The 15,755-nt window shown below is 42.4% G+C and overlaps 1 protein-coding gene across 1 annotated transcript in view; it reads right to left on the bottom strand.

Annotated features, from left to right (window-relative positions):
• Positions 1-11,015: 11,015 nt before the first annotated feature.
• The window catches only part of LOC306914597 (phospholipid-transporting ATPase ABCA1), a 272,775-nt gene continuing 268,035 nt past the window's right edge, over positions 11,016-15,755 (bottom strand). Inside the window, exon 51 of the mRNA XM_079491713.1 lies at positions 11,016-11,471. Within this exon, the coding sequence (XP_079347839.1) occupies positions 11,340-11,471 (132 nt within the window). The 3' untranslated portion in view covers positions 11,016-11,339. The remainder of the gene's footprint in view (positions 11,472-15,755) is intronic.

Raw genomic sequence — 15,755 nt, 5'->3', positions numbered from 1 at the left:
ATTAAATTATCTTTTTGTGTGTTTTTGACAGGTTTGCGAGCTTGGTAATCTATTCATCAACATTTGCCTGGCAAGGCACAAACAAACAGGTGAATTATACAACTGCATATATAATATCTTAAAGGGCCTTGCAAACTGGGAGCGATAAAACGCGTCTATAGTTCATTTTCAGTCAGACCTGCGTTTTTGCTCGGAGAAGACGCGGTGCAACAACGCAAGCGTATTTACGTGAGCGCGGTCCCGTGAATTTGTTGCGCGCGTGCTCGTTTCGTGCACACGCCCGCGACTCACCAGACCTGGATTCAGTTTAGCTTCTTTTTTTTTTACGCTTGCGTTGTCGCGCACCTCTTGAGCAGACCAGTAGCAGACCTGTCGTTGATCCAGGCAACAACGTGTGCGTTCCTCGCTCCCCGTTTGCAAGGCCCTTTATGCTGTAGGTTCAATATTATGCATCCTGCAAAATTATAAACCTACTACTTAATCTCTTCACTTTTGTGGACTAACCCAAGGTGACATAATGTTTGCTTTGATAATTAATACATTTATAATATTAAAACATAATATTGTAAGCACTCTTTGAACCACATGCAACCTATTGGTGGACATTTGGCAAAGATTGCAGATCTACAAGCTCACAATGCATCGAGGTGTGAGGCCAAGACCACAGCCGACCACAAACTAAGCATAAGTTTACTAAGAATAGAGCGTTTAACCCCAGCCGTTTCGACCGAAAATCAACCGATAATTCCCAGTAGGTTACTTATTACGCCGATCTTATCTAGCCGATCGGCTTGTATGGAGCCTACTGGCTGCGATTGGCGTTGATGACACGTTAACCGATCTTATCGGTCTACTCAGGTCTACTGGATGCTGGGAGCCTACTGAAAATGACAAGCCTCCTCATACCCTCCCCTAAACTTAACCAATAACCACAAGCATGTCGCAGCGCGGTCCTAATATTAACGCATGTTCGCCAACCTTAATCCTGTCGTTTTGGTCTACTGCCTACTAAAAACGACAAGCCTCCTCATACCCTCCCCTAAACTTAACCGCAAGCATGTCGCAGCGCGGTCCTAATATTAACGCATGTTCGCCAACCTTAATCCTGTCGTTTTGGTCTACTGCCTACTAAAAACTACAAGCCTCCTCATACCCTCCCCTAAACTTAACCGCAAGCATGTCGCAGTGCGGTCCTAATATTAACGCATGTTCGCCAACCTTAATCCTGTCGTTTTGTTTTTATCAAATCGGCAGAGCATGCCCATACTCGTCGAAAACAATCGTACTGATCCGAACTGATAACTGCGGTCTTGTCCATTGATAACAGTCAAAGCGGGTGTTAACCCATTTGGACCCGAGGCCGGTTCTAAAAAAAAAGGTTTCTTAATCCATGTTTCTATGTCAGTCGTTCTCAAACATTTTCATGTCATGGACCCCCAGAATTATCTGTATTTGGCCGCAGACCCTCATCTGAACATAATAGTTGTAGTTACAGGGATCCCCCCAGAAGCAAAGATTTGAGTTAAAAGCGTTCGCTCTGACAGAATATATACTCAAAGATTTGCGCCACATTTTCACGATCTTTCGGAAATAGCGAAAGTAGAACATAATGCTTGTAACACCCAAAAGAGGTTCCCGTCCTGACATGGGTAGCAATGACTCGTACTTGGACTCAGGCACGATGTCTTGAGACTCGAGTCTGACTCGACTACACAACAGAGTTCCTGCGTTAGAAAAACTATCGACGGTTGTGTGTCAGTCATGGGTTCTGGAAGCATGATTTATTTAAGAGTTCAATTTTAGATATGATCTTCTCTGTCTGTGCACCGTGGTGCACGTCACAGATGTCACCTTAGGTGCATGAAAGATAAGTATGTGCATTATGGAGTGTATGCTGATGACTCACCTGTCTCAAGAGCTCTTTCTGCACACGTCTTGCACACCCACATGCTCCTAAACATACCCCTTTGCTCTGTCACCGTCTCATGTTAATGGAGAGAGGAAAGTGGCGTAGAATAATGGAAGGAGCATATCAGCATGTGTTTCATACCGAGGCTGGCTCTGTGAAGTTCCCAGCAGCTAGCCATGCTCTGGGCAGCAGTACAGTGCTAGAGGCAATTTTAATTTTAACGAGCAAAGAACAAGAAAGCGCTCCCACATCGGCAGAGTGCATGAACATTCACTGATGTCAGCGCTAAAGTTGGAGTTTTTCGTGAAGTTTTCAGTGGAGGGGCATGGGGTTGTATGAAGGTATGGGGAGGGGCATGGGGTTGTATAAAGGTATGGGGAGGGGCATGGGGTTGTATAAAGGTATGGGGAAGCCCAAGGCCTTGAGGGAACTGTCCATAGCCTTTTGCTGCTTTTGACACGAGTATATACATGAGTTGCATAACAAAATGTGTATGCTTGTGAGCAGGTAATGGAGTAACATATCCTCGACCAACGTGTAACCCTTTCACCTGGCTGTTTAAACTTGTACACTGCCCACAATACACCTATGAGGTAAATGAAACATTAAAGCTATTAGGTGAGGGCATATATGAAAAAAAGGCACCTTACCCTAAAAAAATTGCAACAGAAGGTTTCTCAACTGTTTTGTGTAGTATTAGGTGTCCTTAATAACATACTAAAAGTTTACCAAAGTTTGACCATGCGAAAGGTGTTATTTTCAAGATGGCGTCCAATATGGCCAAAACATCATTAAAATAGCCTAACTCCTTCATTATTTATCGTAGACAAGTATTTTTTGTGTCTAACCCTATGTTTTTGAGGCCTGTGAATCCATTGGACTTGGCAAAATGGCAGAGATAGAATCAGATCATTGTGAAATCCAATATTTTATATTTGACTCTATTAAAACTCTCTGAAATGGACACCCATTTCAAGTTAAAAGGATATACCCAGGGGGCAAAGGGGGTTGACCTGCATTTGTCATAACATACAAAGTTGTCCACCAGAAATAATATCTATGACCCCCTAGGATCACAACCTATATGGACAACTCGGTCAATTTTGTTGCGAAAGTCCAATATGGCCGCCCCCAATATTAGCCCCTATTAGTTATAATGGGGGGTGAATAGGGCAAAATTTTAAACTGAGAGATATTTCCACGAAAATGTTCAGGTTGATCAATGATATGAATACGAACATTTTTTGTATTGCAAGTTTCCATGAAATCCAATATGGCCGCCACAATATGGCCGCCACAATATGGCCGCCACAATATTAGCACCAAGAAAATAGGTTTTGGCTCTAACTTCTGAACCAGATGAGCTAGAAATGCAAACTCGGTGTCTATTTCATGGTTTCTGACCATGAGAGACTCAATGGAATACCTATTTTTATTATTGGGTGTGTCTGGACCCTTATTGTGCATATTTACAAGATGGTGGCTACCCGAAATAGTGCTTTACCATGATTTCTACCATGATTGTTGACTGTTTTGGCAAACACAAGCAATATTAATCCATTGGCTAAGATTCATGGCACAGAAGGAACATATTTTCTTGAGCTTGCATATTGTCAAAATGGCTGCAAACATGAAAAAGAAAAGAGACATTACATTTCCTGTCAGATCCTATTACCCAGGGGGGCAAACCACCCCTTTTTGGATACCTGCATTTGCCATAACATCAAAGGTTGTCCACCAGAAATATCTATGACCCAATAGAATCACAACCTATATGGACACACCGGTCAATTTCTTTGCTGGAAATCCAATATGGCCACCACAATATTAACCCCCTTTAGCCTATAATGCGGGTGAATAGGGCAACATTTTTAACTGAGGGATATTTCCACGAAACTTCACAGTTTGATCAATGATATGAATACCATAATGGTTTGTATTGTAAGTTTCCATGATATCCAATATGGCCACCACAATACTAGCACCCAGAAAATATGTTTGGCTCTAAATTCTGAACCAGATGAGCTATAAATACAAACTCATGGTTTCTAACCACGAGAGATATATACTGTAAATATTTTAGCCATAATTTCCCTCTATTAAGTATTATTGTTCTGGGGTGTTTCTTTGCAGAAAGACATCCCGCTGGCTGTATTTTGGTTTTGTTCTACTGTTTCTGTTGGCATTTCCTCTGTTTATGTTGACAATCATCCCTGGCAGGGACGTGCATCGCCAAGCCGGACATCCCTTCACTGAGTATGGATGGTCTCTCAGTGATGGTCCCCTGTCCATCTAGAGCCAGCCTGGCCTATGCCAGAAAATCTGTTCATGTGCCAGGGACTGGAGACAAGATGCAGCAGGAGCTTCACTCCATTCCTGACTGGGGATGCATCACCATTATCTTGGACTCTGGCTGGCATCCCGTCATGAAAGGACGCGATGAGAGAGATCAATGTCCCTGGACAGCCAAACTTGCCAGGGATCTGCCACAGGCCCTCACGATTGACTGTGTGAAAGGCCTTGGTGAGGTCGACAAACACCATATAGAGACCCTTCTGCTCTCTGTACTTTTCTTGCAGCTGGCAAATGGAAAAGATCATGTTACAGGTACCTCTGCCTCCGTGGAAACCACATTGGGATCCAGGGACAACATTCTCAGCATGGCTGATTAGCCGGTTGAGGATGATTCTTGCTAAGATCTTTACTGTGATGTTCAGGACTCAGGAGGGCTATACCATGATGGTTATCGCAGTATGCCCTGTCCCCTTTCCTCTTGTAAACATGCACTATGGATGCGTCCTTGAAGTCTGGAGGGACTTCCCCCTATCCAGATTACCTGGTACAGGTGCCATGCCTCCATTCTTGTAGATGTCTGCAGGCAACCCATCACCTCCTGGTGCCTTTCCAGAAGTGGGTTGTTGGAGTGCTTTCACTGTCTCTGCACTGGTGGGGGGGGGGGGGGGGGGGTCAGCCAGATCAGCTTTGATTGGCAGCTGGGGTATCATGGCAATATCCTCTTCGGAAATTGAGGACTCTCAACACCTCACTGAAGTGCTCTTCCCAGCACTGCGTGAAAAGAGGACTTAACAGGCAATTACGGGACCGGTATTTTGCCCGTAAACCTCAAGTTTAGCGGGCATATACATGTAATATACGGTAATATACGGGTGTGATGGTACAATTCGGGAGTTTACGGGAGTTTGTTGGAAAGTTTAACGGGAGTTTCCTGTAATATACACATCCGTATTCCATGGTTTTTGCGCAGTGTGCTAGGATGTCACTCTTGTCAGTGAGCAGGACACTTGTCAGAGGAGCGGACTGGAGTTGAGCCAGTGGTTTTGGGCCCATAAAGAGCACACAGAATGTGAATGAGACATTCCCAGTCAGGAATGGAGTGAAGCTCCTGCTGCATCTTGTCTCCAGTCCCTGGCACATGAACAGATTTTCTGGCAGCCTTTGATACAGCTACATGATATTGTCTTGTTCATTGACATAGATGTAGATGGACAGGGGACTGCATTCCCGTCACTGAGAGACCATCCATACTCAGCGATGCACGTCCCTGCCAGGGATGATTGTCAACATAAACAGAGGAAATTCCAACAAACAGTAGAACAAAACCAAAATACAGCCAGAGGGATGTCTTTCTGGAAAGAAACACCCCAGAACAATAATATCTTTCGTGGTTAGAAACCATGAGTTTGTATTTATAGCTCATCTGGTTCAGAAGCCAAACCTATTTTCTGGGTGCTAGTATTGTGGTGGCCATATTGGATATCATGGAAACTTCCAATACAAACCATTATGGTATTCATATCATTGATCAACCTGTGAAGTTTCGTGGAAATATCCCTCAGTTAAAAATGTTGCCCTATTCACCCGCATTATAGGCTAATGGGGGCTAATATTGTGGTGGCCATATTGCATTTCCAGCAAAGAAATTGACCGGTGTGTCCATATAGGTTGTTATTCTATTGGGTCATAGATATTTCTGGTGGTCAACCTTTGATGTTATGGCAAATGCAGGTATCCAAAAAGGGGTGGTTTGCCCCCCTGGGTAATAGGATCTGACAGGAAATGTAATGTCTCTTTTCTTTTTCATGTTTGCAGCCATTTTGACAATATGCAAGCTCAAGAAAATATGTTCCTTCTGTGCCATGAATCTTAGCCAATGGATTAATATTGCTTGTGTTTGCCAAAACAGTCAACAATCATGGTAGAAATCATGGTAAAGCACTATTTCGGGTAGCCACCATCTTGTAAATATGCACAATAAGGGTCCAGACACACCCAATAATAAAAATAGGTATTCCATTGAGTCTCTCATGGTCAGAAACCATGAAATAGAACGGTGTAGTATGAAAAAAGCAACAAAAAAAAATAGGGGTTAGCGGTACTGAGCCTTCACGTGGCGGCCCTGTTTTGACTAATTTCACAGTACCACACAGTAATAATGCATTTATTCCTTAAGTAAATTGTTGAAAGCTTCAACATAATTTGAATTACAAGTAAAATCACCAATGATGGGCATTATGGCACGTGGAAAAAGGATAAATGTAAATTTATATTGGAAAGCGTTCATTTTGAACCTTTAAAACCACTTATAACCACCTCATAACCACTTTTTCAAATACACTAGTTATTATAATCATAACTCTAATTTATATAAGCTAATTGGATTCCTACATAACTAAAACATAGGGTTAGACACCAAAATTACTTGTCTAGGATGAATAATGGATGAGTAATGGTCTTTTAAGAACTGGCGGCGGCCATCTTGAAAATGACACCTTTCGCATGGTCAAACTTTGGTAAACTTTTAGTATGTTATTAAGGACACCTAATACTACACAAAACAGTTGAGAAACCTTCTGTTGCAATTTTTTTAGGGTCAAACCATAATTGCACCTGTCTATATCTTATATATTATAATACCAGTGGTTCTCAACTATTTTCACGCCAACTATTTGCCCTATACGGATCCCCTTCTGGACATAATTTGTGCCAGGGACTTGCATATAGGATTTGTATTGTTACATTCTTTCAAAGATATTCCAAAATCCTTTTTTGTTTGTTTTTGTTTTAAGATTTGTGGAAAATAGCAAGCTTACAAGCTTGTAGATCAGAAATATTAAAATAGTCAATGTAAGCAGCCCCGGACCTCAATTATAGAACCACTATTAGTCAGGGGATATTAATAAAATCTGGCAATACATTTCTTACCAATAATTTTCTTCACCAATGTGTTTGTAAGGGTGTCTACTAACATATCCCACATTGGTTTCCATTCAACCACCCTAGGGGAAGTTTTGACAGCTGCTGAAAGTTGGGGTACCATCAACAACCATTATAAGGCAACATGTTCTAAATTTCACTAAGTAGCATGCTCAGAATCATGAAAACCCCCTAGTTTGACATGTCACATGCTACTTAGAGCATAATGAAAATTTACAACATTTTGCCTTATAATGGTTGTTGATGGTAGGCCTACCCCAACTTTCAGGAGCTGTCAAATTCCCCTAGGGTGGTTGAATAGAAACCAATGTGGGATATGTTAGTAGACATGCACCCTTACACACATTTGTGAAGAAAATTCTTGGTAAGATGTATGTATTCCCAGATAATATTCCCTAACTATATGTTATACAATATCATACTAGAGTATTTCTGTAATGCCAAGAATGAATGAGCATTTTCCCCAATCCGTTGTCATTGTAGATTGGAGCCTGGCTCAGCCTGTCTGTCATGACGCAAACTGTCCCAGGTATGTCCTCACAACACTTGTGTGTGAGACTGTATTATTCCCACACACACACACACACACACACACACACACACACACACACACACACACACACACACACACACACACACACACACACACACACACACACACACACACACACACACACACACACACACACACACACACACACACACACACACACACACACACACACACACACACACACACACACACACACACACACACTAAAATGAAGTGTTTCTCTCTCACTACTATTAGTCGCAGTGTTTGCAGGGCTAGTGACCACTCAGATGTTGCTGTGGGCCAGGAGGAGACACAGCAAATACCTTCACCAGGTGAAGAACGACAGGAGCTTCTGGAGGACTGCAGTCATTCCTTTCCTGATATGACAACCAGCGGATATCTTGGCCTGGGGGAAGACATCTGTGGTACAGCAGCAGTTGTTTTTGAGGAGAAAAACATATATATATATATATATATATATTACAGTAGCTAGTTACGCAATTCACTAAATAAACAAGAAAAATAAAGGATTGTTTTGATACATGGCACCCATGGGCATTGGAATGGGGGTAAAAACAACAACAGGAAATGTGATAATTGGCAAGGTTGGTCTTTGGGAGGAGGGGAAGAGGGAATTCACAAGGCCAAAAACATCACTTTGCAATGGTTTGAAATGAGAGTCTGCCAAAGAAAATGAATTCATTCATCTTAGCCATTGTGTGTGGAGTGAAACCGGATAAAAGAAAGTGTCACTCACTTCCCCTTTGAAGAGGGACTGTTCCACACAAAAATAAATGGAATGACTCAACCATTGTGCACACAATTGCTGTCTGGACACCCATGTTCCGGTTAAAGTAGCTTATGTGAATGGCTCACCAGAGCATGGAACTGAAAGCACATTATTTAAGTGGCCGATTGGAGTGTATAAAAGGAGGGGGGGGGGAGTTAAAGAATGATCAAAACAGAACGTACAATGTGAGGAGTCAAGGATTTTGGTCAAGTCAGTCAAAGTAACTTTTCACCAGTGTGCAGTGCACCACTGACTAAACACAGACGTGCAACACATTCCTACTCTGAGTCACTTGGCAAAATATGTGCAAATATTTAATTGTCTGTCTTGGCATAAAAGCAATCTTCAGTACAAATAGGAATCATTGGTATTTGTAACGAACAATATAGCATTGTGACATCTTTGAGCAACATAAAAATGAAGTTTTTCAAAGTACATTATAATGCCTGAGTAATTATTTCAATTAGTAATATACAATAAGTAATGCAAGCTGCATAACAAAAGTCTAAAGCATGTGGGATCTTTCTCAAAATAGTCGTATTTTATACAAATCCTCAACATACTGGATTTTAACAATACAAATAGACAAAGAAATATATTTTTATATCTGCATGGTACTGTATACAGTACCTGTATATATTGTTGCAAAACAGAGCAGCATACTTTTCTGTTTGGTATTGCACATAAGTCAATTTACCAAATGAACGTGTCCTGACTGAGACTATTGTGATAATCTCAAATTAGGCAACAGATTCAACCATACAGTATATAGTAAGGGGGTGCCGTGTCCACAGAAAGCGGTTGTCTGCCCTGCATTTGTATGGTAAAGACGTGCTGGAGAACTCTCCCCTACCTAGTGCCAAGCATCGAGCAAGTGTTGCTATGTCCGCTTATTAACCTATTTATTGCAGCTATCCATCCATCCATCTTCAACCGCTTATCCGTAGTCGGGTTGCGGGGGCAACAGCTCCACCAGAGTGCTCCAGACTTCCCTCTCCAGAGCAACATTAGTGGCTTCCTCCTGGGGGATTCCGAGACGTTCCAAGGCCAGTAAGTCGATGTATTTCCTCCAACTGCGCCTTGGTCTGCCCCGGGGTCTCCTCCCAGTGGGACGTGCGTCGAGGACCTCCCTAGGGAGGCGCCCGAGATTGCAGCTAGCTGTTAGCATAAATCCCAGTTCCAGGTGCCACCTTACGCGTTCACTTTAAGAGTCAGAGTTTGCCCGCCCACTGTTTACCTTTCGTCAGAAGCGTTTACATGGCGGGAGCGTCGCGGTACAAAGGCACAAATTAAATCCGAAATTTGGATGGCAGAAGAACCACCAAGGACAGCTCTCCTGGATTACGATTTATGGACGTTTGAAAATCCTCCTTTCAACTGCTTTACACAGAGATTATATTTTCAATCCCATGGCGCTGGCATAGTTTTGTTTTGCTTTTAACTGTGTTTTGTATCAACTGTTTTTAACCTGTACGGCGACCTTGAGCCTTGAACCTTGAACTTGTAAATAAAATGTATTATTATTATTATAGCTGGAGCGGTGGGTCGTTGCCATAGCAACCGGACCAATGTGAAAAGATGCTGTGGGACTCAACCTTTATATTGACGGAATTGGGATATTAACTTTTTCTCTGCTATCTACGATTATAGCCTAGGGCTAAAGGTTATAATCGTATCCCTAGTCTAGTACAGTAGCTGCAGGTTGTGGTTTTTTGGGCTTGTTTCTGAAGTGCAGTTGCTTATTTGGGCTTGCTTCCAATTATTATTTAAAGATTATTTTTTTGGCTTTTTCTGCCTTTATTGATAGGTTGAAAGTAGACTGACAGGAAATGGGGAGAGAGATGGCGGAAGACCGGGATCGGGAGTCGAACCCGCGGCACGCCGTCAGGCTGGCTTAGCAGCCTAGGTGCCCAGACGGTTGAGCTAACCGTCTGGGCTCCAATTATTATTTAAACCAGTGGTTCTCAAATATTTTCATGCCAAAGACCCCCCAAATTAATGGGCATTTGTCCCTATCCCACGATGTGAAAATGTTTTGTGTCAGGGAGAGCCGGTACCAGATTTGTGGTGTTTTTAAAAAAAAAACTGTCACAGCCTGAAAAAGGTTGAGAACCACTCACCTACAGTATGTCACTTATATGCAGAGGGTTGGAGAGGCACGGCGACACTCATTGAAACAGAGGCTTGTCGTCGCTTAGTGCATGTGCAGCTCTCTGGACATTATTATCCAAAGCACTCGGTCGCTCAAAAAGCACATTCTGTGGACACGGACACTATCATTATTGAGGACTGTCGGTTCAGCTGAAGTGAGGCCATTGTTATTGCCTGATGTAATTGGTCTCACAGGGATGTGGAGATTATTACGGCCAGAAACGTTATGCTTTAGCTATTGAAAAATAGCAGATCTACAAGCTCATAGCGCGCCACCGAGTGGCGCGCTACGAGCTTGTAGGTCTGCTATTTTTGAAAAATCGAAGAACGACGGTTCTTTATTACTGTCAGAAACGATACTGTACGTGCTTCAGTGGACTGACCTTTGATTAAAAAAAATGTGTTGACATTTTTGTTGAAAAAAGCTTATACAAAGTTTTTAAAAAAATGGAAAAAAAAGACATTAGTTCAAATTCAATTAGAACCACACCAATAATTTCAAAGGAAAAATACATGTTATCGCGATATGTTTTCATCAAATTATATATAACATACCCCTACATCATTACAGTTCAAGTAAACTAATCTTGATGATGTCTATAACTAGTGTTATAACTAGTAGTGTTACAGAAAGTAGAAATAAAAACTATTCCATAAGTTAAGGTCTGAGGTATGCAAGGTGTACGTCCGCCGTGCTGTGGGTGAGCACTCTTTGTCTCTTAAACCTTCTCTTCCGCTGGCGAGAAGAACTTCCCAGATTGCAGTGGCATTTCATCCGAGGTGTCCACGGGGTTATGATACGCCTGCAAACCCTCTGCGTCCTGCTGGTGCCTCGCAAAGTTCACGAAGACCTAGAACGGTGGAAAAGATGCCATTCAATATCGTTTTTCGTTCAACTTTACTAGATAGAGCCAGTGGGGGAAAAAGCACTCAAATGTTTCACTTGTGCAGAATGTCTCATTTCAAGATTTCAAATCTATAAAAATATATTGAAAGGTTGTAGCAGATCTACAAGCTTACAATGTGTCGCCTCCAGACGCATTGTGAGCTTGTAGATCGGCTATTTTCATAATGTTCAAAATGTATAAAGGGCTGAAGTGGGTAATGTATGTTTTGTAATAATAATCAAAATCTACAAAGTAACTAGTAGCCTAGTAGTAACTAGTACAGTTTTCAAATAAATGTAGTGGAGTAAAAGTACAATATTTGCCTCTGAGATGCAGTGGAGTAGAAGTAAAAGTAATGGAAATTGGAAGCACTCAAGTAAAGTACAAATACCTCAAAATTGTACTTAAGTACAGTACTTAAGTAAATTTACTTAGTTACTTTCCACCACTGGAAAAAGCTACCCATGCACTGCTCTAAGGTTAATATAAGGCATAACTGTGCCATTGGTGGGGGGGGGGGGGCTTTTTTATGCCTTTATTATTGACTAGAGCGGTGACCGTTGGGCACGGGCCTATTTGTAACGATGCAAGTTGGAAATTAATGACCCACCCAGATATTATCCCTTTTATGCCCATATATGGAGTTATTTGTCAGGCATGCCCAAATATGGAGTCTATACAGACGTCAGAATGATTTCAGAACAGGCCAGCTCCATATATGGACACTGGGCATGCAGGGGCCCTGTCCAGAGCACGGGCAGAGGCCTTTTTGGGGGCGGTTCTGGACAACCGTGGGTCCGACCGACTCGACACCGGGCACTGCAGCCCCTGTGGTGAGGTGGAACACGTGTGTCGAATTTGAAGTCGGTGGAGCGAACGGTTCTCGAGTTACGTGGAATACAGACGTACGTACAAACGTACATACACACACACACACACACACACACACACACACACACACAGAGACTTGGTACATTTATAGTTGGATAGGACTATAGGCTGACAAGCAACCAGCTCAGTGGCCGTGTGGTTAGAGTGTCCGCCCTGAGACTGGGAGGTCGGGGTTCGATCCCCGGCCGGGTCATACCAAAGCCTCTAAAAATGGGACCCAGTGCCTCCCTGCTTGACACTCAGCATCAAGGGTTGGATTGGGGGTAAGTCCCTGCGACATACTAGCGTCATGTCCAGGGGGTGTACTTGTACATCAAGCTGCCTCACGCTACAGAAACACGAGATAGGCTCCTGCCCTATGGGCCTCATGGCTCGGCAAGGCTACTACTCTACTACTATAGGCTGACAAGAAATGGGGAGAGAGAGAGAGATGGGGAGTGACACGCAGGAAAGGACGTCGAGATCAGGACTCGAACCCATGGTGCGCTGCCAGGCATTGTAGCCTATAGGTGCCCGGACCGCTATAGGCCAGCTGTCTGGGCCAGGCCAGGTCCAAGAGGAAGAGCGCACTGTTATTCATCCACATAACAAAATGTTGTTTGAAACATTTTATTTTAATGTAACTATTTTGTACACTTCATTCACATAATTATTTCATTACATTGTTTAACAGGAAGAGTAGCACCCAGGAGGATTACAGTTTAGGCAATTGGCACTGTGTGTGTGTGTGTGTGTGTGTGTGTGTGTGTGTGTGTGTGTGTGTGTGTGTGTGTGTGTGTGTGTGTGTGTGTGTGTGTGTGTATCCAGACATTTCCATGTCCATATATAATAGGCCTACTTGAATTTATCCTTGATAATAATACAATACATTTGTAATTTTGTATTCAATGATTGTAGTTTATTATTTATTGTATTTATGTAAGAAAAAGCCAAACAAATATCTTAAAAATGAATGGCTTGTGCTCACTATCCCAGAAGGTCATTTTGACATCTTCGACTAGTTGAGAAAGCGAAAGTAGCATCTTCCGTTGCTATCAGGCGGTCCATTTAATGTCAGAACAAATCAATCCCGTAATGTTCCCAAAAAGCCCTTGTATATATTTCATTGAGTTGTAAAAATTACTGTACTGAGAAACTTTTATACCCTTTAGTGCTCTCTGTCTCATGTGGTAATGGCCTTTTATTCAATGGGAAAAGTAACAGCAAAAGATCCAATAAAAAGATAAAATGCAATGCTTTTTCATTAACCCATTTTGAGCGGGAACCCCTTTTGGTGTTAGCATTATGTTATGCTTTAGCTATTGAAAAATAGCAGATCTACAAGCTCATAGCGCGCCACCGAGTGGCGCGCTACGAGCTTGTAGGTCTGCTATTTTTGAAAAATCGAAGAACGACAATACATAAACATAGCTTTTTCAGAAAACTGTCAGGATGTAAAAGATTTTTAGAATCGTTCCCAGGTCAAAATGGGCGGGAACCCCTTTTGGTGTTAGCATTATGTTATGCTTTAGCTATTGAAAAATAGCAGATCTACAAGCTCATAGCGCGCCACCGAGTGGCGCGCTACGAGCTTTGTAGGTCTGCTATTTTTGAAAAATCTGATCTCAGGTCAAAATGGGTTAAAAGGTTTTCAGTTGGCTCTGCAAAACATCTGTCGGGTGGAAACCTCATATGTCCAAAACTGTTACTTTTCATGATTCAAAAGCATCAAAGTAGCAGATCTACAAGCTCAATGTCGAGCTTATAGAATTATAGATATGCTACTTTTGATGCTTGTGTGTGACGCTGAAGTCTGATCAAGTAGTAGGGCATTCATTTACGGAAAAAAATCTAAAAGTTAAAATATGGAGATGAGAGGTTTCTGCCGGACGGCAACGAAATACAAGAGGGCCTTGCAGATTGCATCCCAAGTCCCAGAGGAAATATGTCCTGCCCAAAATGCATCCGTCACTAGGCTAGTCAAACCCGCTATCTAACATTTTATACAGATGGGGCGGCCGGCGGAGATGATTAACAGGCCAACTGTTATTTTCTCTATTGTCCATTAGGCACTCATATGAAGTATATCTTATTATCAATAAAGGACATATACTGTTTACTCTCAGACTTTGTTTACTTGCTCTTTTATTTTATTTTGAAAGAATGAGAGTAATAAAAGTCCCTTTCAAGGGTCGTTTATGTATAGACAAGAGAGGGGATACGTCTACAAGATGGAAACTGAGCTAAAATGGCCGTGGGCAATATGTTGTACCAGCAACAAACCGTGACCAAGTGAGCAAGGTACTTGATGGACATCTAGCTACACTTTTAAATGTTTTTTTGTGGCTTTCGCCTTTATTTTATTTTATTTTTTTATGGAGGGACAGACAGTAGGCTGACAGTAAAATGGGGAGAAGAGATGGGGGGAAGACATGCAGTAAAGGCCGTCGGGATCAGGAGTCGAACCCGCGGCACACTGCCAGACTGGATTACCAGCCAAGGTGCCTGGACCACTGAGCCATGGCCCAGGCCATCTAGCTACACTTCTGCGTTGGTGCAAGCCAACCAGGTCAAGGGAGGAGAATAAGCCATAGCCAGTATGTATATTTTTTGACTAATCTGTATGAGAATACAATAACTACAACTATGGTTGTATTTTGTTCTCCCTGAACTTATTGAGAAATGTAGATCCATGTGGTTGACAAATGCTACTGCACTTTCTCCCCTGAGCAAGTACACATGCTCTGTTAGCTCATTGGTAAACAATGTCAGCACTTGCACACTTGGACCTGCAGGGTTCGAACTTTGAACCCCCGGTATGACATGGAAGTTACGGAGTGCAGCTTTAAATTCATACTTTTACTCGCGTGTGCTAAGCCATAACCTTCCCTTCATATTCTGAACTTCACGCACTAGTGCTGCCGAGTGGCATTTGCTTAATAACAGATGGATATGGGCGTTAATTACATTACGGAGAGCATTTAGGTGTTTATTAGGTGTCCGTTGAGGCAGAACAGAGGAGGGGAAGGACGTCGAGTTGAACAATTAACCTCTCCTGTGCATCAGTAGTGTCCTCATAGGGGCATACGGCTTTTTTTAATTTTTAATACTGGACCTTCTCATGTCCACGCCCTCACATAATAGCTCAATGACCGTCTTTCAAATGTTTTTCACAAGTGAAGGACCGTATTTCTCCTGTGAGAATATAGAAGGAAAAGCTATTTGTAGTTTGGTTTGGTTCATCTTACTTTGGTGTACAAAGTAGTGGCTCATCTTGACCACTTTATACTTCATTGACCGGGGTCCCTCAGGGGTCTGTACTTGGCCCCCTCCTTAGTTTGTTCCCTCTACGCCAAATCTCTTCACCGAAAATAGCTG

This window comes from Electrona antarctica (genome assembly GCF_951216825.1).
Source record: "Electrona antarctica genome assembly, chromosome: 21".
Classification (NCBI taxonomy): domain Eukaryota; kingdom Metazoa; phylum Chordata; class Actinopteri; order Myctophiformes; family Myctophidae; genus Electrona; species Electrona antarctica.
The sequence above is the reverse complement of the archived record's forward strand: the minus strand, read 5'-3'. Positions and strand labels throughout refer to the sequence as shown.